Source organism: Manacus candei, unplaced genomic scaffold, assembly GCF_025592945.1.
Source record: "Manacus candei isolate 608988 ecotype Guabito, Panama unplaced genomic scaffold, ASM2559294v1 h1tg000097l, whole genome shotgun sequence".
Lineage (NCBI taxonomy): Eukaryota > Metazoa > Chordata > Aves > Passeriformes > Pipridae > Manacus > Manacus candei.
The window spans coordinates 1,619,773-1,641,733 of record NW_026138145.1 but is presented as its reverse complement, the minus strand read 5'-3'; the positions used below and the strand labels follow the sequence as shown (position 1 = coordinate 1,641,733).

The 21,961-nt window shown below is 48.6% G+C and overlaps 1 protein-coding gene across 2 annotated transcripts in view; it reads left to right on the top strand.

Annotated features, from left to right (window-relative positions):
* Nucleotides 1-21,961, top strand: part of ARMH4 (armadillo like helical domain containing 4) — a 64,688-nt gene that overhangs the window by 5,037 nt on the left and 37,690 nt on the right. For both annotated transcript variants that reach the window (XM_051768797.1, XM_051768796.1), the window contains exons 2-5: nucleotides 1,256-2,642; nucleotides 4,345-4,557; nucleotides 5,715-5,933; nucleotides 19,733-19,984. In XM_051768797.1, coding sequence (XP_051624757.1) covers nucleotides 1,313-2,642; nucleotides 4,345-4,557; nucleotides 5,715-5,933; nucleotides 19,733-19,984 — 2,014 coding nt within the window. In that variant the 5' untranslated portion in view covers nucleotides 1,256-1,312. The remainder of the gene's footprint in view (nucleotides 1-1,255; nucleotides 2,643-4,344; nucleotides 4,558-5,714; nucleotides 5,934-19,732; nucleotides 19,985-21,961) is intronic.

The window sequence follows — 21,961 nt, the reverse complement described above, 5'->3', positions numbered from 1 at the left end:
GTCATTCCCCCTTGTCCAAAGTCCCTCTCCAGCTCTCCTGGAACCCCTTTAGGCACCAGAAGGTGCTCTAAGGTTTCCCCAGACCCTTCTCTTCTACAGCCCCAACTTCCTCAGCCTATCTCCATAGGAGAGGTGCTCCAGCTCTGTGATCATCTTAGTGACTCTTCTCTGGGCTCATTCTAACAGGTCAATGTTCCTCATGTTGGGGCCCCGAGATTTGGATGCAGGACTGGAAGAACGTACTAGAGAAAGCAAGGGAAGCTGTTGATGGTTGGAGGCTTCTTGCAGTAGGGCTTTATTATTGACAAGCTGCCTCCAGGAGCTGGAAGGAGGAGGAGGGACCACACCAGCTCTGCTGTGTGATGGAGGGTTGCCTGCTGTGTGCCTGAGACTGGTGTGACCATCTGTCCTGCATGGGATGAGTGGGACCATGGCTGGGATGGTCTCTGCTTGGTGCAGCAAGCCCAGGACTGAGGGGCACCTGCCTGAGGGAGGTGTCTGGAAGCAGGCCTGGTCTGTCTGTCCTGCTGCTGGAGCTGTGTGAGTGGAGGCAGCAGAGCCTGCCAAGAGCAGGCTGTCAGCTGGCTGGATCACTGCTGGGATCCTGGTTCAGTGCTCTCCTGGAAACTCTTGACTTGCACAGTGATTATAGACATGAAACTTTTTGGAAGTGCCTCCATGGTGCAGTGCAGCACAGGCACTGTGCTAATGCAGCAGTGCTGCTGTTCTGGGCTGTGGTTTCCTCTGTGGGGTCAAGGGCCTCAGACAGGACCTGGCACTGGTGCAGCCCTAAAGCCTCTTGTGGTGGCTCCAGTCCTGAGTTGTGCTTTAGAGACCCATTTTGTTCTCTGTGCAAGTTCCTTGGTTTCCTCCTGTGTCAGGGCCATAACAAGCCTGGACTTCATGGCCCTGACAAACATAATTTTTGGACTTGAAAAAGGACACACAAGTTGATCCTCACCATTGCTTACAAGTCTGATGCCTGCTGGGTGGAGCATAGCACTCTATTGCTGGGATGAGAGCTAGGCAAGGTCTGTCTTGGGCTTCAGATCAAGGTTTGGTTTTGCCTGTCATCTTCAGATAGAGTAGACTAAGAACCATAAAACAGATGCAGGAACTAATTGCTTGGGATATATAGGAGGTGTCTGCTCACAACTGGCCAATTCTCGACACTTGTCACCCAGTTATTTAAGGCCCTGGGTCAGTGGGTGGTTATGGGAGTATATGTAATCTTGGTTTCCTTTTGCCTTTCCAGGCCTTGCACTCTGGATTTGTCAGCCTTGCAGGCTTCTGGTCACATCTCTTCTCAGCCATGGGGAGATCAGTAGGATTTAACATCTTTGTGGTCACCTGCAGCATCCTGCTCTTGTCCTCCAGCCTGCCATGCCTTGCATCTCAGCCTCTGGAGGAGGGGGACACGACCAAGATCCAGCATGGCCCCTGGGCAGGGAATGGGCTGGAAGATGAAAGGATTGGCATGGTGGACTTGAAAAATACCTTGGGCCCTTCTGAGCAGACAGTTTCTGAAGAGCCATGTGGAGTGTCAGCAGAGCCGTCTGGGACACCCTTGAATGAAGCTTCCACTGCAGAAGAAATGCTCCCTGTGAGCCCCAGCCATGTCAGCCCCAGCACCCAAGGCCTGGGTGACCACACCTCTGCTGGGGCAGTGGCTGCTGTGAGTGGGGAGGAGCTTGGTCCCACGGAGTCAGAGCTGGATGAGGATGATGCCCTCAAGGCCATGCTGACCACAGCTGTGACCACGCTGAGCCCCCCTGACCAGGAGGAGTCTGTGGGTGGCCCCATCAGCGAGGTCACCACAGAGGGTAGTGTGGCAGTGGAGCACAGCTCTGCCAGCCCCTCAGCAACCCCCCCCCTTCCTGGGACAACTGTGGAGGAGCAGGAGGAGGCAGAGAGCAGCTCACACCCCTCAGCTGTGCCCCAGCCCACGCTGAGCCCCAGCTCTCCCAGCTGGGAAACAGCGAGTGACCACCTTGTTATCCCAACTCCCCCGGCTCCTGGTGTGACCCCTGAGGTGGGAATGCTGAGACCCCGCACAGGGAGCCCTCTGAAATCCCTGGCTCCACCAGTGTCTGTGGCTGCCGAACGTCCCCTCGTGGTGACCGAGGCCTCCCTTCCCCCAGAAGCAGGGACAGGGGTCACACCAGGAGAGCTGCCCACCACAGCTGGCACTGTCACCATCCACCCTGCGGACACTGTGCCACCTGACTGGGATGACACAAAGCTGGGGGACATCAGTCAAGGGGGAAGCATGTCTCATGAGGAGGTGACAGAGGACCTGGCGACGACAAAACCATCCCAGACCCCACAGGGAGGTGTGGGAGAAGAAGAGGATGCAACAAGAGCACTGCCATCCCCTCCACCAGAGCCTGAGCTTGCTGAGGAGACCAACTGCACAGTGCCAGCACAAGGAGAGGAGCTGCCAGCAACTTCCACAGGCAGCAGTGGTGCTTCCCACGCTGGGAATGTGACGTATGGAGACATGGCTGATCTGGACTCGCTGGAAAACACAAGTGCAGTCACAGCAGAGGAGGAGAAAAGCATTCTGCCATCACAGTCAGAGGCTGCTGTGGGGGCAGAGACTCAGCCTGAGCTCTCCCCTACTCTGGAAAGCTCATGGGAAGGTAAAACTTGCTTGTTACAGACACTTGCCTCTAAGTGTAGGTTTAGGAGGGGGGCTCTTGGGAGTCTATGCTTCCTTTCAGGGAATTAAGAGTGGGAAAAGGTGTGACCTTGATACCTGCAATAGAGAGGGTGTATCTTTCCCCTCAGGAAAGGCTGTGGGGCTTTGTGTAGGGGTAAGAGCCTAAATGGGTAGTTCCTATCCATAATACACTGCAGAACCTTGGCTGTTTCTATACATGATTCCCTGTGCACAGTTGGGTGGTCCCCTGTCCTGTCTGTGAGTGAAGCAGCTGAGTTGAGCTACTCCTTCTGCTCCTCAAGCTGGGAGGGTGGTTGTAGGAACAAATAGGAAAGCTGAGACTGGAAAGGCTGTGGCAGCTGAGCCTGGGGCTGAGGGACATGGAATATTTGGGTATGGACTGCAGAGCTGGAGTCTCATCAGTGGAGACTTGCTAATTGAAAAACTTCCTTGTTAATGTTCTTTGGTTTTGGTGCTTGAGTAGGGACAGCTGTAGTCTGGTTGTAGGCATCTTGCCTTGACTAGAGCTGGGTAAATTGTCACTCAATAACCCTCTGTTTCTGCCCCTTCTGTGGGTAGGGTGGGACCCCAGCCTCTGGCCCCCTGGTTAAACACTTTATTTCAGGGGAGAAAACACTCCCCCAGGAATCCTTTTGATAAGAACCAAAGTACCCTTGCACTAGCTCACGCTGAAGCTCTGCAAATAATTCCTGGGGGGTTAAATTAAGTAGCATCTGGGATCACTTGGGTCTCACTTGCAGTCAGTGCAGAAGATGCAGAGACAATGGATAGCTGTAAATGCTTCCTAAATCCAGGAATAAGTGAGTTGTTCCAGTAGCCTCAGAGTACCTGACATCTTAAATGACTTTACAAGAACACTCAGTTCTAAAGGCCTGTCCAGAGAGCTGCTGTCCTGTGTAACAGAAGCTCCTGGTGTTGTCTCCCTACCCTGGAGTGAAGCTGTGGCCAAGCTCTGGCTGCCCAGTGCTTGTGCCAACTCTGTCACCAGGCAGGAATCTTCCTCCTGGACAACCTTCTGCAGGCCACCCTGTCCTGCATGGACCTGCAGAGGTGGCACCTTCAGCCTCGTGGCAGTGTTTCTGCTCACCACCTAAAATATAAAGGCAAAGGTTTAAAATACAGGGAAATGCTAAAAAAAAAAAGCCCAGTGAGGTGTTGGGCAGTCAGATCTTTCTAGGCTGGTGAGGAAATATGAGCTGGGGCTTAGGACTTTGTAATTGCTGGGCATCTTTAATCTTCCCTCCCAGGCTACAGAGGCAGAAGGACTGTTTCCCTTTACTGCATCCAAAAGACCTAGTTTTTGCTGTAAAAGAAGAGAGGCTAATTGCAGCCTGGTGCTGAAACCTGACTGATTAACTTCTAGATTAATTTGTAAGCACTTGACCTGTCAGCAGGTTCCATCTCTGCTGCTTCCCAGATGACGGGAAAACAACACTGTCTGTCAATAAGACTGGTGCAACAAAAATAAACACTTCTGCAAAGCTCAAGTCTCAGAGCTGTGAGGGCTGGTCACTCAAAGCCACCCTGATGAGACTTGGCTGGACCTGCTTCTGGCACTGTGGCCCTGGAATTGTTAATCACTGAGTTATATTCCTTCAGATGTGTCCTCTGTTGCCGTCACGTGTCCTGTGAGTTGGTCCTGACACGTGTTCTCGCTGTAGGTGTTGCTCAGGAGGTGACAACAGTTGCCCAGGAGGCTGATGCTGGTCTGTCAGTTGTGGCAGTGGTGCCTGGTGCTACCCAGGGAACAGGAGCTGCAAGCTTTCCCCAGGAGAACAGTGGGGAAGACACCCAGATGCTGACTGCTCCCAGTGCCACCGAGGTGCTGGTGGCAACTGGTGCTTCCTCTGCAGTGAACACTCTGGATGTTGAAGGTAAGATTCTGCTTCAAGGACTCATTTCCACATGAGGTGGGAGGGGACATCTGAAACTAGTATCAGCATCCTTATTCTAAGTGACTTTTTTGCTCTAACCTTCTGCAGGCCTCCTCTAGCCCTGGGCTGCCACTGCTTTCTGCCCATGCTGTGAGATCCACCACTTTGATATTTGCCAGTATGGGGTTTTTTTGCCCCAAATAAGTGGAGGCAATTAAAAAAAAATTGCCCCTAACCATACAAAACCCTGTCTATCCTTGCTAGCAAGCTACCTTTTAGCTTTAGACACTTAAGCCATTTTTTATTTATGGAGGGGGAGCTCTTACTCCTGGAGCCCAAGGCAGTCACAGACTGCTGGTGCTCAGTCCAAAGGATGAAAATGTTTCATTGGGGTAACACAGGAGCAGTGTGTGGGGGGGGAAAGACACCTTCTTCTTGGAGTCTGGCAAGCCCTTGGGTGTGGAAGCCTGCATTGATATTCCCTTCTGCTGAGGAGTGGTGAGTTCTTGTCAAGTTGTAGCTCATACAGGAATGCTTTGGGCAGTCGTGTTCATCAGGCTGCTGCCTGCTGGCTCTGTGTCACCTCAGCAGGTACATGGAGGAGCCTGTCTTCCTGACAGGGGTGTAACAAGGGATCCCTCAGCACAAGGCTGGCTCCAGGCTGGAGTGTGCTTCTGTAGCAGTAGGGACCACTGTAATGAAACTGCTGCTGGGCAGCTCTTATATTGCAGGGCCTTGAAAGGAAAAAAAAAAACACCAACAAAACCTTTCTGCATTGTATCTCTTAATTTAAGGTCCCTTTGTGGGAGGGAGAAGGTTCTTCTGGCAGTTTCCACTAATTAATTTGCTTCTGGGGTTTAATTATAGATTCAACTGACTTTTATCTTTGCAATAAACAATTAGATCTGTCACTTGGTTGAGATATCAACTGGTGTCCTCAAAGCAACGGAATTAAAACTTTCTTTGGGGGTTCCCTCCCTCATTAAGGGGAACCTCCTGTGCTGACTGTCCTTGAGGAGAAAGTTTCATTACAGCAGAGTCACATCTTGAAGGAAGCACAAGCTTAATAACTTCCAGTCAGAGTTAAGTTTTCATTGAGGAGTTTGTTCCTAAATGGTAGGTTTTTAAATATTGCTGCTGTCTCCTGTCCTCTGTAGATCTCACGGATGGGATCGTGGTCATCAGTGAGAAGGCTGTCCCAGCTCCTGGTGGGATGCCTTCTACCCCATCTGGACAGACAGAGGAACCATCCAGCAGAACTGTGGTCCTGGTCACTCCAGCATCCATGGCCTCCTCTGCCAGGAGAACAGCCCTTCCCTCTGCGCGGAGGATCAGCACGGCCGTGACCTACGGGCTGGACCGCCTGGAGTCGGAAGGTACCCCTGAGGAAAAGGGTCAGGCAGCTGCCTGTGCAGGGGCTCCCCTGCCCTGACACTGAGCCCCCAGTTTGTCTGCTTGACACACTGCCATGTGCATGTCTAATTGTGCCCAATAAAGTTGTTGAACAACCTGTCCTCCCCTGGGAGGTGCAGGAAGCAAGCAGTGAACAGTGTCATGGAGGATACCTGGAATTCCAGTGGCTGTGGTGGGAGGGATGGGATTTTCCCTTGGATAGGGAGCAGCAGTGCTATTGCAGTAGAATCTGGCTCTGCACACCTGTAATGCTGGAGTGTGCATCCACTGCAGAGCCTCTGGACCAGGTAACACCCACCCAGAGATGCTGAGGTGAAGTAGGTGCTGCTCTGGAGCTGCTCTGCAGCTCTGATCTGGTACCAGTTCAGCTCACCCACAGTTTTCCTGCAGAGAATTGTTTCTTGCTCTTTCTCCTACTTGAACTCCTCTCTGCTTGCTCATCCATCCAGTTTTGTACTCCAGTGTCTGGACTGATACCACCTGGCAGGAATTAATCTTTCTGCCTGTGTCTGCTCCCCTTCCTTTATCTTGACCTTCTCTTGCCTTCGTATTTTACTGCAAAGGTTGGCAGCCCTCCAGGGGTGGCACTGCCAGATGGTATTTCTCCTCTGAGTAGAGGTGGGGTGCCATAGACAAGAGCTCATCAGCATCTTTCCTCTGCAGGAAGCAATAACTCTCACTCCTGTTAAGTTTGGAGGGCAGCAGAAGCTGGTAGTCCTCCCCATTGCCTTTACAAGGCACTTGCTGCCTACTTTGAATCCTGCCCTGAGCTTTCTGTGACTCCAACTGCAGCACTTTTCCCTTGCCAGGATGAATCTTGCATGTATCTGGCAAGGCAAGGATGTGGTGCTGATGGGAGAGTGGCAGCAGGGGAAGGAAGGGTGGGTGTGTGTGGGGAAAACCTGATCTTTCAGGCTCTGCTTAGCAAGGGCAGCATGAATCAGGAGGCTAAAATGTTTTATAGCCCTCTGGGATCTCCTTTAGAAGCCTGGGTTTCTGCAGGGGAAGATAAGAGGGATTTCTGCTTCAGCTGAGCATTGGTCTCTCTCTATTTAATGAGACTTTCTGCACAGGCATTTAAAAAAAATCTTTCTGCTCCAATATAGGACTGATGCAACTTTCTTGGATTCCTTCTGGGTTCCTCTAAAGGCAAATGTGGGCTGTAGCTGGAACCAACTCTCCTAGATGATGATTCAGTTGGAAGGCTGTGGGTTTCTTGGCTCTGGGGTCTGGCTCTGCAGGGGCCTGTCAGCCAAGGGACATGGTGCTCTCTGTGCTGTGGGGATTTGGCAGCTGGCACAGCTTTTGTGGTCTAAATCTCTTCTGCTCAACCTAGACCTTGGTGCAGTGAGCCAGAATTTTCTCTGGTGCTGGGGATCACCAATCCACATCCTTTAAAATGGAACAATTACCACTTGGGGAAAAGCTTTTTCTGCCTGGGGATCCTACTGCCCCCATTAAGCATGAAGAGGAGGCTTTTTTTTTTTTTTGAGCTGCAACTTTGCTTTCTAACACCTCTTTGTATAATGGCAATGAGGGGGTGCCACATCCTCATGGTGGAGTGGCATTTGGAAGCATGGTTCCCAAAATTACAGTTCCTAGTGTTTGCCCTCAGAATATCCAAATGCTGCCAGATCCAAGATGTTTGGGAGTGCATTCCTGTAAAGCTGCACTGAGCTCCAGCCCAGGGTGCTCAGGCTTTTGGGGGATGCTGTTCCAGGCATGTGCTTGGCTCCCTAATGAGGGATCTTGGCCCTCTTGGGAGAGGCTGTGCCTTGCTCACTGTTGGAAGAAGTGCAAGGAGCTGAGTGAGCTCTGCTGCCTTTAGGGGGGTCTTGCTGACTTGCCTCACTGAGGGCCTGGCTCATCATTAAATGTAACCCCCTGCTGCTCTGTTTCTTGGGGACCATCTGTGCCAAACTGCCTGTGGTTTAATTGCATTGGAATATTCACCTGCCTGGCTTGGATGCAAAATTGTTTTAAAAATCAAATTGCACAGGCAGGTTGAGATGCTTTGAAAATATGTCTAGATGAACTTATTCTCCTCTCCAGTGGACTCTGGGGAGATGAGCTGGTTAACAAACATCCTCCTGCCTTGACTCTGTGGTGAGACTGGTTCTACTTGCCCTTCCTAGTCAGAGAAATCCTATAAAGGGATTACAGGATATGGGGACAGGACACAGCAGAGGATAAGGCTTTACTTGTCTGGGAGAACTGATTATATATTTTGTTTCTGTGCCTAGAATTTGTATGTCTCTCTAACAAGTTGAGCACTGCAGCTTTCTCTGGTTCAACTTGCCTACTTAAGACCAGCGTGTAAACTTCTCAACACACTTCAGAAAGAAATTACATTCCTTTTGGACTTGATTCCTCTGCTGTAGGTGTTGGCAGAGGTGGCTGCACACCCTCAGCATGGCAGCACTGGGCAGGTATAACTCTCTGAAGAGGTGGGTCACCTGCCATGTTCCCTCTTCTGCAACATCCTTGCAGTTTTTAGTTGAAACCTTATGGGTGGAGCACAACAGAATCCGGCTCCTTTCAGCTGGTGCTCAAGTAGCTCCTGTAACTGTTCCAGCTGGGATGTGACCCAGGGATGAGCTGAGGCTCAGCAGGTTGGTTAACACATTCTCCATGACAGCCTTGAGGGCCTTGTTATCCTTGAGTGCTAACCTTAAACCAGCAGTTAACCTAAACTAGGCAGTTGCCAAGGGTGATGGATCACTCACCCATCACAGCTGGGATCACAGCACCACTGTGGGGCCTGTTGCTGAGGGTGGGTCTGTCAGTCTGCACTGACAGACAAGGACAGGTTTGGTGCTCTTGTGAGCCACCACCCTGCCTGACAGCAAAGAATCCTGGAATCACAGAATGGCTTGGGTTGGAAGGGACCTTAAAAAACCACCTTGTTCCAACCCCCCTGCCATGGGCAGGGACACCTTCCCCTAGACACTTCCAGGGATGGCACATGTTTAAGCTGCTGCTGGGGGTGAGCTTCTTGCACAGTTCAGGTGTCTGGTGGGCTACTGGGTGTGGAGGGTGCTTAGAGAGCTTTGATAAAAGCAGGAGATACTCTGCCTCTCTTATGGTGTTGGGAACAGTCAGTAACTGAATCCAGGAGACTTAAATTCAGTTACTCTAGAGGAGGAGATTTAACCACGTAGCTCTTGAATGTGGAGTGTTTCCAGTTAATCAGGCTGGCTCTCAACAGGCAGCTGGCAGAGTTTTTGGAGTTTCATGTGCATTTACAGCCCACTGTGAACTATTTTGTCTGTCACAGAACAGTTTAGGCTGGAAAATTCCTCCAAGATCATGGAGCCTGACCTCTGACCCAACATCACCATGTCAACTAGACCAGAGCACAAAGGCCACACTCAGTTGTTTCTTGAAGGTCTCCAGGGACAGTCACTCCAGCAGCTCCTTGGGCAACCTGTTCCAGTGCTTGACCACCCTTTCAGTGAAGAAATTCTTCCTGATCTCCAGCCAAACACTGATCTTTAGGATAGAGGGGTTGAAAGGACAGTGTCAGATGTCTGCCTGGTTGGCTGGTGTGTCCCCACCTGATGCAGCATTTGGCTGTGGAGAAGCCCCTCAGGGATGCTGGGACATGGCTGGCACTGCCCTGGGGATCAGAAATCCAGCATCCTGCAGTTATGGGGCACCTCTTCTCTGACCCTTGGCTGTGTTGGCTTCATCTGCTGTGCTAAAGGCTGTTCCAGAGCAGTGCCAGGGTGAAGCTTTAGACTTCGTGACCTCGACATTTTCATGAGATTTTAAAAATATCCACTTGTCTTTGGGTTTTAACAGTTCCTATCGCTCTTTGCTGACCTGTGTACTCAAGTTTACCCTTCCAAGGAAGCTGTAGCTTAGCCAGTTCTGGTAAAAAAAGTTCTCCTAGTCCTTTTTTCCACTCTCTGCCTCTTTCCCCTGCTTCCCCTGCACCTTGTTCTTCTCACACCCAGTCATCTGAGCTGTGTTGTACTTCAGAATTAAAGACAGTGGTTACCATTTTTCAGAAAGTATTTCAGAGCTTGTAGCCATTTACATAAATTTATAAATCCCCCTTACATTTTTCTTCTGAGCTGTGTCACAGTAAAAGGAACTTTTTTTTTTTTTTGAATAAGAAGACTGTTTTTGCTGGAAGTTGAGGCTCTGAAGGGGACTGTTATTTGGACCCTGACTGTATGGATTAAGATCTGCCTCATTAAATCTCTGCAACCCTGTTAAAAATTTAAATTAGGATGCAGAGGTGTAAATAAAACAGGCACTTAACCCAGCATGGTTAACTAGCCTGATATTATAATTTCTTTCCACCTCTTTGGATATCACCTAAATTGGCAGGGAATGGAAGATTTAAAACAAAGCACATGCAGCATGAATTATTAAATGTTTTCTGTACACACTTTTGTCTTCCCTCTTGTTTATTGCTACTACTGCAGTAGGAACTGCTCTCTCTCTCTGGTGGAAGTTGACCTCTATCTTCCTCACAGTAGGTGGTGGTTCATCCCTCATTCTCCTTTATAGCAGAAAATGGTAAAAAAAAAAAAAAAAAGTGTGACAATTTTGCATCAAACCTAAGCTGTTCTTTCTTTCTTTCTTCTCCTGTGAGTGTTTGACCAAAGATGCCTTCTCTCCTGCTAAATGTGGTGGTGACTTATTTTGTTTTCTGAAGTCCCTCTGTGAGCTGAGGAGGGAGGGGTGTGGAGGGTGATCAGGCCCTTAATGAGTTGGGAGCTTAGGGGTGAACAGCTAAGAGGGTGTTGGGCTAATTAAAGGCTCACAGGGAAGAAGAGGAGGGAGGGAACTCCAGCTGTGTGCAGCTGCTGTGCTGGGCTGAGCATGGTCACCCTGCTCTGCCTCAGAGGCCCTGGCACCTCTGATGAAACCCAAACCACAGGATCACTCAGGGCCTGACTGTGCCAAGGGATGCTCTCCAGGGCTTCATCTCTCAAACACCCTTTCTGCTCTGCTTTCTGGTCTTCAACAGCCCCTCCTGGAGAATCCCTTGGAGTGGTTTAAAGCATGTTTGGGAAGGGACATGGGTCTGCCCAGCTGGTTCACTCTTGGTTGATGGGAGGGGAAGGAATCTCCTCTGAGTAGAATAATAGAACGGTTTGGGTTGGAAAGGACCTTAAAGACCATCTTGTTCCAGCCCCCCTGCCCTGGGCAGGGACACATTCTACTATCCCAAGTTGTTCTGAGCCCTGTCCAACATGGCCTTGAACATTTCCAGGGATGGGGCAGCCACAGCTTCTCTGGGCAACCTGTGCCAGGGCCTCACCACCCTCACAGCCAAGAATCTCTTCCTAAAATCTAATCTAATCCTGCTCTCTGTTACCCCTTGTCCTGTCCCTCCAGGCCCTTGTCCAAAATCCCTCTCCAGCTCTCTTGTAGCCCCTTTAGGCACTGGAAGGGGCTCTAAGATCTCTCTGGAACCTTCCCTTCTCCATTCTGAGCAAATCCTGCTCTCTCAGCCTGTTCTTTGTGCTATTCTGGCACTGTTCTACCTCAAGCAGGTTAGATGACATTTCTTAGTCTGACACACCTTGGTTCCTGTTCTGTCCAGGTTATGCTTGAATTTTTAAGTGTATCTGACTTCTCATTTGTCTAAAAAATTAAAGTTCACTTAGATATCTTTTTTTAATGTTGTAGCTTTCCCATGCTTGCCTTCAAGCTCAAACAAAACCAACAGAAATCCCCCACGGTTGCTATTGAAAGGTAATTGGGCTGTGTGGGTGAAAGTTTTTAATGAGTTTCTGTTAGTTTTAATCTGAGGATTAAGCAGTACAACCTCCTGGCTCCAGGGAGGTGGATTCAGATAAGCAGGGATGTGACAGTGAGTCTCTGCAAGGAGTGTTTTTTTTCTGGAGTTGCTCATGGCTGGAGTCCCTTGGAATGTGGGGTATGGTGTTGCTCTTGGAGCTTCTCTGGGAAGCTTTGGGACCAGGGATGCTGTAGGAGGGTGATCAAGCACTTGGAAAGAAGCAAGAACTCAGGCTAGAAGTGAGCTGAGTGGACTCACATCATCTTCCCTTTGGCTTCTGATAGGACTTGAGCTAAAACCTTGGTATTCCACAGACTGTTGCCCATAACAAGAGATCCACCCCCAAATCTGCATCATCTGTGATGATCCATGCTGGGCTTTTCTAGAATATGAAGCTTAAATCAAATGTCTTCTTGACTCTTGGGCTGTTGGTTGTTTCCAGGCAGGGTGGTTGAATTGGATGCTTCTGGAGAGACACAGTCAGAGAGCCTTTTCCAATGGAAATGGAATTAATGTCTCTGCTGGGACTTCTTTTTTTTTTGATTGGAAAAAACATGTTATGCCTACAGCTCTTTTGTCTGTGGGAAAGCATTTTGTTGACAGAAGTAAGCTCTGTGTCTGCCTTCATCTGTCTTGTTCTGCCCTGTCCCCTTACAGGTTGTGGTCATTAAATCTGGACTGATTTGACTGCTCTCACTTCATAAATTACCTTATTCTTGTCTTGGTTTTTATCCTGGTTAGTTCAACTCCTGCACAACCTGGCTTAGAAGAGCTGTTCTGCAGCAAACTCTGTCACAGTCCATGCAGTGTGTTCTGCAGCATTCCATTTTTTTCTCCATTTAAAATAGTCATGTGTTCCTAAACTAACTCTCCATCCTGGCTCAGTGTGAAAACAGTTTTGAGGTGAATGGTGCTGGAAATGCAGCTTGTTCTTCTTTTAGGAAGAAACTCTTCCCTGTGAGGATGGTGAAGCCCTGGCACAGGTTGCCCAAAGAAGCTGTGGATGATCTACCCCTGGGAGTGTACAAGACCAGGCTGGAGGGGCTTGGAGCAACCTGGTCTAGTGGAAGGTGTCCCTGCCCATGCAGGGTGTTGGAAAGAGATGATCTTTCAGGTCCCTTCCAACCCAAACCATTCTGTGATTGTGAGAATAATTGTTTCTGATCTTAATACAGAAGCAGACCCGTGGTCCCTGCTGGAGTATCTTTTACCTTTGTTTTCCTTTTGCTTCCCCCAAAAAGTCCTTAGTGCCTCAGATATCCTGTGACAAGCAGTGAGCCAGAACTGTGAAAAGCAAGTGTGATTCCCCTCAGGTTTGGGGGGAAGTAGGTTAGGATCAGATTCCAAATCTCTCATACTTGTGCAATGTCAAAGAGCCTTCTGCTGGAGAGCAGCTTCTGCAGCTCTTGGGCTTTGGCAGGGAAAAGCTCCTAAACCAGCATCAGCTCAGCTCTGCTGCCAGGGGAGCAAGGATTTCCTTCTGTCACAGAAAAGCTTTGGACAAGAGGAAACAGCCTCAAGTTCCACCAGGGAATTGGATATTAGGAAAAATTTCTTCATCAGAAGGGTTGTCCGGCACTGGCACAGGCTGCCCAGGTTGGTGGTGAAATCACCGTTCCTGGAGGGATTTAAAGGATGTGTAGATGTGGCACTTGGGGCCATGGGTTAGTGATGGGCTTGGCAGTGCTGGGGGAATGGTTGAACTCAATGATCTTAGAGGGCTTTTCCAACCTAAGTGATTCTGTGATTCTGTGACAGGTTGTTTCCTCTTCTCTTGAAACTTCTCTGGGTAGGGTTATATTACCTTGCTTTGTGTGGTAGGATCCCATCCAACAGATACATTCTTCCCAGTAGTTCCTTTCCCTGTGTCTGTACAATAGCCTGGATGCTGATACTTCCCATGGAAGGCCATGCTTGATTTGATGCCCCTCCCAGAGCAAAGCATTTAAAACAACATTTGTGCAACATGGGCCACAAATACCCCAGACAGTGAACATGACTGTGCTTAGCTGAGCTCATCACTAGGGAGGTTTTTCCCTGATCATTTTACATAGTTTCTGTGCCTGCTGCTTGCTTGGGAATCTTCAACCACCACAGCAGCCTGTGCACCAGGAGAGCTCGTCCACGTTCCAGCAGCTACCTTCTTCCAGCCTGTCACTGGTTGTTGTTGGCAGCGTTTTGGAGCCCTTGGATGATGACATTGTTACTGATCATGTGAAAGCAGCAGATTAATAATAAAAGAGAGTTGTCCTAGAAAGGCCTCCCTGCCTTGACAGTCTGCTGTGATCACAAAAGCAACGCAGAAAATGAACCAAGGAAAACATTTGGTGGAGGCTCTCTTCCTAGAGAAGGTGGTCATAGACTCCCATCCCTAATCCTGTGGCTATTTCCACATTATTATTTATATATTTACACACTTGTTATTAGCATACATGGGTGACCCTGCAGCACTGAGCATCTATGAAATCACAGCTTAAACTCCCATGGATCATAACAAAACTGTGGTATCATTTAGACATCATAGAATCAGCTGGGTTGGAAGGGACCTCCGAGATCATCAAGTCCAACCCTTGATCCATTACTGCTGTGGTAGCTAGACCATGGCACTGATGCCACATCCAGTCTTACCTTAAAAATCTCCAGGGACGGAGAATCCACCACTTCCCTGGGCAGCCCATTCCAATGCCAATTGCCCTCTGAGTTTGATGTGAGCAACCTGGGCTGGGAGGGGAAAGGACAGAGAAAATGACAACTGCAGGTTTTAACCTTTTAGGTCTTTCTTTTTTTTTTTTTTTTTTTTTTTGGTTGCAATTTGAATTCAGTTTGTGCCTGTGAGCAAATATATCACCTTTTGCTGAGAGTCTCTCGCTGCTCAGGGCACAGCAAGATATTTCTCTTGTGCACTAAACCTGACAAATGATGGTTTCTCGAATCTTCTGAGGAATAAAAGTGTTTGCAAACATAAATAGGAAATATCTAAAGATAGAAACATCCTTCTTCAGTGAAAGTTTATTCAACTGCAGACAGAGGCCCTGGTGTAACTCTGTTGCCTTCAGCAAGGTTATGACCAGAGTGGCTTCAGCTGCAGCTCATTTCAAGCAATGACACCCCAAAAAATGGAGTCTGAGGCTTTTACTTGAGGTTGCTGGTTGTTGTCCAACTGCTGCAGACCCTGCTGGTCGTAGGTCCCCACTGGGTCTGTGAAATGCCTCAGGAAGGAGGTGTGATGTGGTCTCAGTTCTCTTTGCTGAGCCACAGAAGTCATCACAGATATGTACAGTTTTGTAGTGAAAGACCTGTCTTTGAAACAAGCACAGGGGGAGCTTTTGCCACCCTGCAATAGCAAACCCCATCCTGTGGATATCACCAGTGTTGCTCGTGGATCTGTTCAGAGTCCCATGATAAAGGCCAATGGTGGCTGTTTCTGGTGACTGCTAATAAAGCTGGGACAGCCCAAAAACTCTGCTAAAAATTTGCTGTTTTTTTCTGAGACTTGTTTTCTTGCTGTTCTCTTATCACTTCTCCAAACCGGAAATTTTGAATGCCTGTTACAAGGTTGTCGAGTCCTTCAAAATAAAATCTTTTGATGTGTGAAGTGGGAATCTGATTTTCCCTGGGATTCCTGCTGCCTGCATCTTTCTTGGCTTGGTCCATTGTCAAAGCAGGGAGGTGCTGAATTTCTTAGGAGTGTTTTGCTTTCCTGTTGCCATACAGGCAGAGCAGAGCCTATGTCATTGAAACCAGTGGTTATTTAGTCTGTCAGAGAGTGGCAGATTTTGGATTGCTTCACTTTTGGAGATGAGACTTTAACTACCATTGGCTATTCTTGCAGTAGAAAATCCCCCATCCCTGGAACTGTTCCAGGCCAGGTTGGATGGGGCTTGGAGCAACCTTGACTAGTGGAAGGTGTCCCTGCCCATGGCAGGGGGTTTGGAACTGGATGGTCTTTAAGATCCCTTCCAACCCAAACTTTTCCATGATTCTGTGAAAATACAAACATCTGCTTAGACTGTTAGTGTTTCAGTGCTGAAGTCTCCTGGTGTCACCAGGAGAGGAGACAGGATGCCATCCCTCCTTGATAGATCCATGTGGCACGTCATGGATTCAGTGCATGCAAACAGGATAACAAAATCAGCTTATATGTGACATCTGAAGAGCTACAGAGCAAGGATGGCTCACAGCAGAAACTGCTTAGGTGACCAAGAAGGCCAACAGCATCCTGGCTTGTGTCAGCAATGTGTGGCCAGCAGGACTAGGGAAGTGATATTCTCTTCTCCCAAGTGACAAACACAGGATAAGAGGAAACAGCCTCAAACTGCACCAGGAGAGGTTTAAATTGGATAGTAGGAAAAATGTCTTTAACAGAAAGGTTGTCAAGCACTGGAACAGGCTTCCCAGGGCAATGGTGGACTCACCATGCCTGAGGGATTTAAAAGCTGTGTGGATGTGGCACTTGGGGCCATGGGTTAGTAGTGGCCTTGGCAGTGGACTCAATGATCTTAGAGGGCTTTTCCAGCCTGAACTGTTCCATGACACACAAAATAGTTCACAGTGGGCTGGAAATGCACGTGAAACTCTGAATTCCTTCTGAATCTGCTGGGCTTTGCACTTTCAGTCCTTGCTACGTTCAGTCTCTCCTGTTTGTTTTCTTTCAAGCTGCTGCTGAGGCCTTTCAAAGGCCAAAAAGTGCCAATTTAGGAGGGAAAACGTGACTTCTGTAAAAGGCTTTCAAGTGAAGCACAAGCCTCCAGCTTGAGATTCAGCTGTGTGATGCTCACTTTAGTTTTCCATCTTATGAGACTACCAAACCTTATGCACAGGCTGCCCACGGGCTCCTGTTGTGCCTCCGCTCCCGAAATCCCACATTTGTGAAGTTTCTGATATATTTTTTTTTTTTGGAAGTGTAGCTTCCTCCTTGTGACCACCAAGTGGTGCTCTGCACTGCACCTTGCAGCGAGGCAAGCTGCTGGCATTTTGGGATGGGTGGGGGGTGTGTTAAAAAGCTGTTTTCAGATGTAGGAATGAGCCAGAGAGGAGAAGGAAACAAACGAAGAGCCTTTTCCTTCCCCCTTGCAGTGGTTGTGCTACAGGGATCACATTTTTCACAGCTTTCTGCTGTGGCTGGTGGTGATTGATGAAGCTTGGTGATGATCAGCTGTGATAAGTGGCCTCAGCACTTTCAATTTGGGTGTTCAGCTCTGCTGCCTTCGAGGCTTTGGAGGCACGGAGATGGCTATCTGTGGCTTCAACACTAGATCCTGGCAGGTGTCTGGGATTTGGCTTGCTAAAAATCACAAGAAGCTTCTAAAATCCTTGTCCCAAAGTAGTTTTTCAGAGATAAAAATCTGATGCCTGTTCTCTCTTGGCTGCTTTTTCACCCAGTCTAAGGAAAGCCTCTGTTCACGTCCCTCTTCTCTGCTGTTCCAGCTGTTAAATTTTGGGAATGTTTATAGCTGTGTTGCTCTCAGCAGGGGCAAAAGACCTGCATTAACTTTTCTTTGCAGGTTTCCTGTGAGCACTCTCCAGGTGCCATTCTCAGCTTCACATCTGTATGTTTTATATGAAAACATGCAGTTTGACAGAGAAAATTCTTATGTTGATTCAAAATGATGGGCACACTGTAAGACAGAAACTGCCTATAAAATGTAATGGGAATTTAAGGGGCTAACTACCTCCCTGTAAGCTCCATTAGATGCTCTGTGTGGTATAATTGTGTGCAGGAATGATTTTTCCCCAAAAACCAGGAGATAGCAGGATGATGCAGCTAAATCCAAACAGCAGCTCATTTGTATGAAATACAGGACTAGAACTGAAAGGTGGCAAGTGGGGTTGTCTTGTCTGGTGAGCTGAGAAAAACATGCAGTGTTTGAAAGCAAATCCTTGATACAACCTCTCAGTCATCAGCCTGTGTCAGCAATAGTGTGGCAGCAGGACCAGGGCAGTGACTGTCCCCCTGTACTGGGCACTGGTGAGGCCTCACCTCAAATCCTGGGGTCAGTTTTGGGTCCCTCGAGACAAGAAAGACATTGAGGGGCTGCAGTGAGTCCAGAGAAGGGAACAGAGCTGAGGAAGGGTCTGAGCACAAGTCTGAGGAGAGGCAGCTGAGGGAGCTGGGGAGGCTCATCCTGGAGAAAAGGGTGCCCAAGGGGACTTTCTCCCTCTCTCCAACTCCCCGACAGGAGAGTGGAGCCAGGTGGGGGTCGGGCTCTGCTCCCAGGGAACAAGGGACAGGATGAGAGGAAATGGCCTCAAATTGTGCCAGGGCAGATTTAGTTTGGATATTAGGAAGAATTTCTTCACTGAAAGGGTGGTCAGGGACTGGAACAGGCTGCCCACAGCAGTGTTGGAGTCACCATCCCTGGAAGTGTTCAGAAGGCACATGCATGTGGTACTTCGGAACATGTTTTATCGGTGAACATAAACACGGTGCTGGGCTAACTGCTGGACTCAGTGATCTTGGAGATCTTTCCCAACCTTAATGATTTTATGATTCCCCAAGTTTCCCAGTTTGTTTCTCGTGTGCTTTGTGGAACAGCTGTGCTGGAGTGCCATCACATCCTGCAGCAGAGAGGAGAGGAGTGAAGCATCACCTTCTTTACTTACAGCAGGAAGGATTTGTGCAGCCCCTCGGGTGTCCTACCTCAGCCACTGCATCTCATTGCAGTGTCTGTGACCTGTATGAGGTACAACTCCAGCAGAAATAATGGGATATCTAGGTAACAAATGGGGATTTGGATGGATTATTGGTTTTTAACATGGTCCTAGACCCTCAGCTAAAGCGTCAGCCCGGGTGCAGATGGGCTGTCCCAGTCTGAGCACATCAGGAGGGAATTTTCTACAGGGCTAAGCAGAGCTTTGTGCAAATTAGATAAAGTGCTAAATATTATGTTTTAGTTTCCAGCTTTGACAAACTAACCATAAGAAATTCAAAACATGTCATTGTTTTAGATATTATCTTTTCCTGGTGGGTGGCTCCATTAGGAGCTATTAAGTAGCTCTGATGCAAATTCTGGCTTAGGAAGTCCTCAGGACTTTGGTAACTAATAGCTGGGAAGAGAAAGTGTGGGAAGACTGGCTCTGTGTGTTCCCCACTCTGGTCTTTCTTTAGCATCTGTGGCCAGTTGTGGTTGGTAATAGGATGTGGACAGAAATGGCCTTTGGTTTGATCCAGCCCAGTCCTTCCCGTGTGACCATTTTAGATTCTAGCTGTGAAATATGGCTTAAATATTTGTCTGTGTATGTTGGCAGTACAGGCAGTTTTGGGATGGATGGGTACCTGCTGTGGTGGAGAATTCATGGAATCACAGAATGGTTTGGGTTTAAAGGGACCTTAAAGGTCATCTAGTTCCACCTTCCCTGCCATGGGCAGGGACACCTTCCACTAAATCCACAGGGATTTCCTCTGTGTCACATTTATCTGCTTTTCCACGAGGTGTTGGCTGTGTTGCCTTCTTCCCAATGCTTTCCAAGGCCAGGTTGGATGGGGCTTGGAGCAACCTGGTCCAGTCAAAGCCAGGAGGAGGGACCATATCAATGTAACTGGGCTGGAAAGCAGCACCCTTTCCAGAGCTGGGAAAGGCTTAATAAAAGTTAAAATCAAACCCAACTTATTGCTGCCTCCAAGACTGAAAATCAGAGAAATAGCTCTCACCTGAGCTGAAATGAGTTGAGCAGAGAGCTCTGCAGTTGCAGATGCTCAGGTGTTGTACACGTGCACGTCCTTGTTTGTGCTCTGCTATTAGGAAGCAGAGAATTACTGTATTTCCCACTAATTTGACAGTCTGAGACAATGTCTCATTGTTACTCAGCAACTTCCAGTGGTGAAGAGCTCCTCCAAATTGACCCCTGTGGGTGTCTTTCCTGTTGGAAAACAAGCACAAACTCGTTCTGCTGCTTTGCCTTTGGAGGAGTGGTATCAGCTTGGTGCTCACCTCCAGGGATCTATGAACCTGCTATCTTGTGGGATCTTTCCTGATGTTTCTTTTCTGTCTCCCTGGCCAGAGGGTGAAGAGGAGGAGGAAGAAGAAGAGGAGGAGGAAGAAGAAGAAGAGGAAGAGGAAGATGAGGAGGACAAAGACCTAGATCTGATGGATGAAAGCATGGAGGGTGACACGGAGCTGCCGGGTTTCACACTTCCAGGGGAGACCTCCCAGGACCCCATAGCTGGCCTGGAAAACCCTGTGGCCCAGCTGGCTGGGGTGTCCTACCAGGTTCCTGACACCATCGAGTGGGAGCAGCAGAACCAGGGTCTGGGTAAGAGAAAAAGCCCCTTCTCCCTTCACCCTTACAGAGGACGTGTCTCCTGCTCTGCACTCTGCATGAGACAGTCCCTCGTGCCAGCAAGTCTCAGGGGTTGGCTCTCAAGCTAAACACAAAGCTGGTTCATTTATGGAGAAACCCCATCCACCAGCAACAACTGGTTGAACTGGGATGAGTCCCTGGCAGTGTGACCTCAGTTGTCCTTTTGGGGAGAATGTGAATACTCCAAACCTGCTCCTTTGTTCCCAGACCTTAGTGTTGTCTTGCTCCAAAGGTGGACAAATGAATAACTTCTCAGGTGAGGTTCCTGGGGAAATTTCAGTTCCCTTTGCCCAGCATGTGTTGGTGCAGGGATATATGTCCTGTGAGGACAAAGGGAGTTGGGCAGTTGCCCATCAGCCCATTTGCTGCTTCAGCAGCATTTTCCAAGTTCCACTTTTCTTGGGAATGTGGTCCAGCCATGGGACCCTGTGCTGGCAGTGTTAAGACAAACCCACAAAGCCTCTATAAAGCTTTATACAATTTCTTCCCACTGTACATTTAGGCTCTGTGTTTAGTGATTAGAACTAATTTATTCCACCTAAGAATCAGGGTTTATATATGTTAAATCCATGTGATGCAGTTCAAACCTGGTGTGGGACAAGGTAGAGTTTAGAAAGGAACTTGCTCAGCTTGTCTTAGGGCCAAGGAGTATTTTCCCAGAATACTCAATTCCCAAACCAATCCCCATCAAGCAGCAGTAGGAACCTCTCAGGTGAGTTTGTGGGAGCTGAACCACATCTATAGAGGGTCTTTGTGTCTGACTCTTAGAGAATTAGCTGTTCTGAGAAGCTCATCATCATTAGTAGCCCAATATCTAACTAGATGGGGGAGATTGGAACTAAACCATCTTTAAGGTCCCTTCAAACCCAAGCCATTCCATGGTTCTGTGGTTCTATGATTCTGGGAAAACTGAGGGCTTGCATGAGCTCACTGAGGCCATGGAATGAGCTGAACCCAGGTGGTGGGAAGGCTGATTTCCTGGGAGTGTGTGGGGAATGGGAAATACTGTCACATCTTTGTGGCTGTACTGGGCTCATTTTCCCTGAGATGCTGCTGCAGGAGTAGAGCCCTTCCCCTCTTTCCAGTTTGTCCCAGGTGGGAATTTCTGCCCTGCTTCCCCTGCTCTGGGTTCGTGGGCACACATCAATCCATGCCTGGTCCTGGCTATGTGCTTCTTAGGGAAACAGGAAAGGTGGAAAAAGCATATACAGCTTGTGTCAGCAGGAATTGGATTGTTAAGACCATAAGAAATCCCCCCAAACCTGGCAGGAGGCTGGAAGAGCTGCTCCCATTGTTCTGCTGGAGCACCTGGAGACACCAAACACACAGTACAGGGCTGGTAAAGCTTTAGATCTCCTGCATGGGCTACTTCTCTTTGAAAGCCTTTTTCTCTGAGTGAGTTTCATCTAAAGATACCTCTTTGAAATCAGCTTCCTGTTCTTTTAAGGCAGCTTTGTAACCACTGGATATCTCCAGCTGCAGCCCCTGGATGCAGCTGGGTCAGGGGCGTTGTGTTCCTGCCTGCTTCAGCCTTTGTGCATCCCAGGGAAGAGCTCTGTGTGTCTCTTCCTTCACCAGACAGTGCTGAGATGTGAGGAATTTCCCATATTGTGTGAGTGAAACATGGTTTAGAAGGGGAAGTTGTTCTGCTTCACCTGGGATGCAGCACAGGAAAGGAAGAACTGGAAAAAAAAGATAATGGTACCCAACAGAGTCTGGGGTGAGGGTACAGCAGCCAAGCACCAAACTTTTACAGTTGGCATTTTCCATTTTTAAAATACTTTGCACCTGTGTCTTTCTCCTGGGGATGCACCTGTCCTCCAGCCTTCAGAATTGTGACATTTTAACGCTAAAATCTCTAGTACAGAGGAGCCCAGAAGTGTTGGAGTAGCAATTCTCAGGTCAGTTATTATCGAGCTTGCTTGGTCT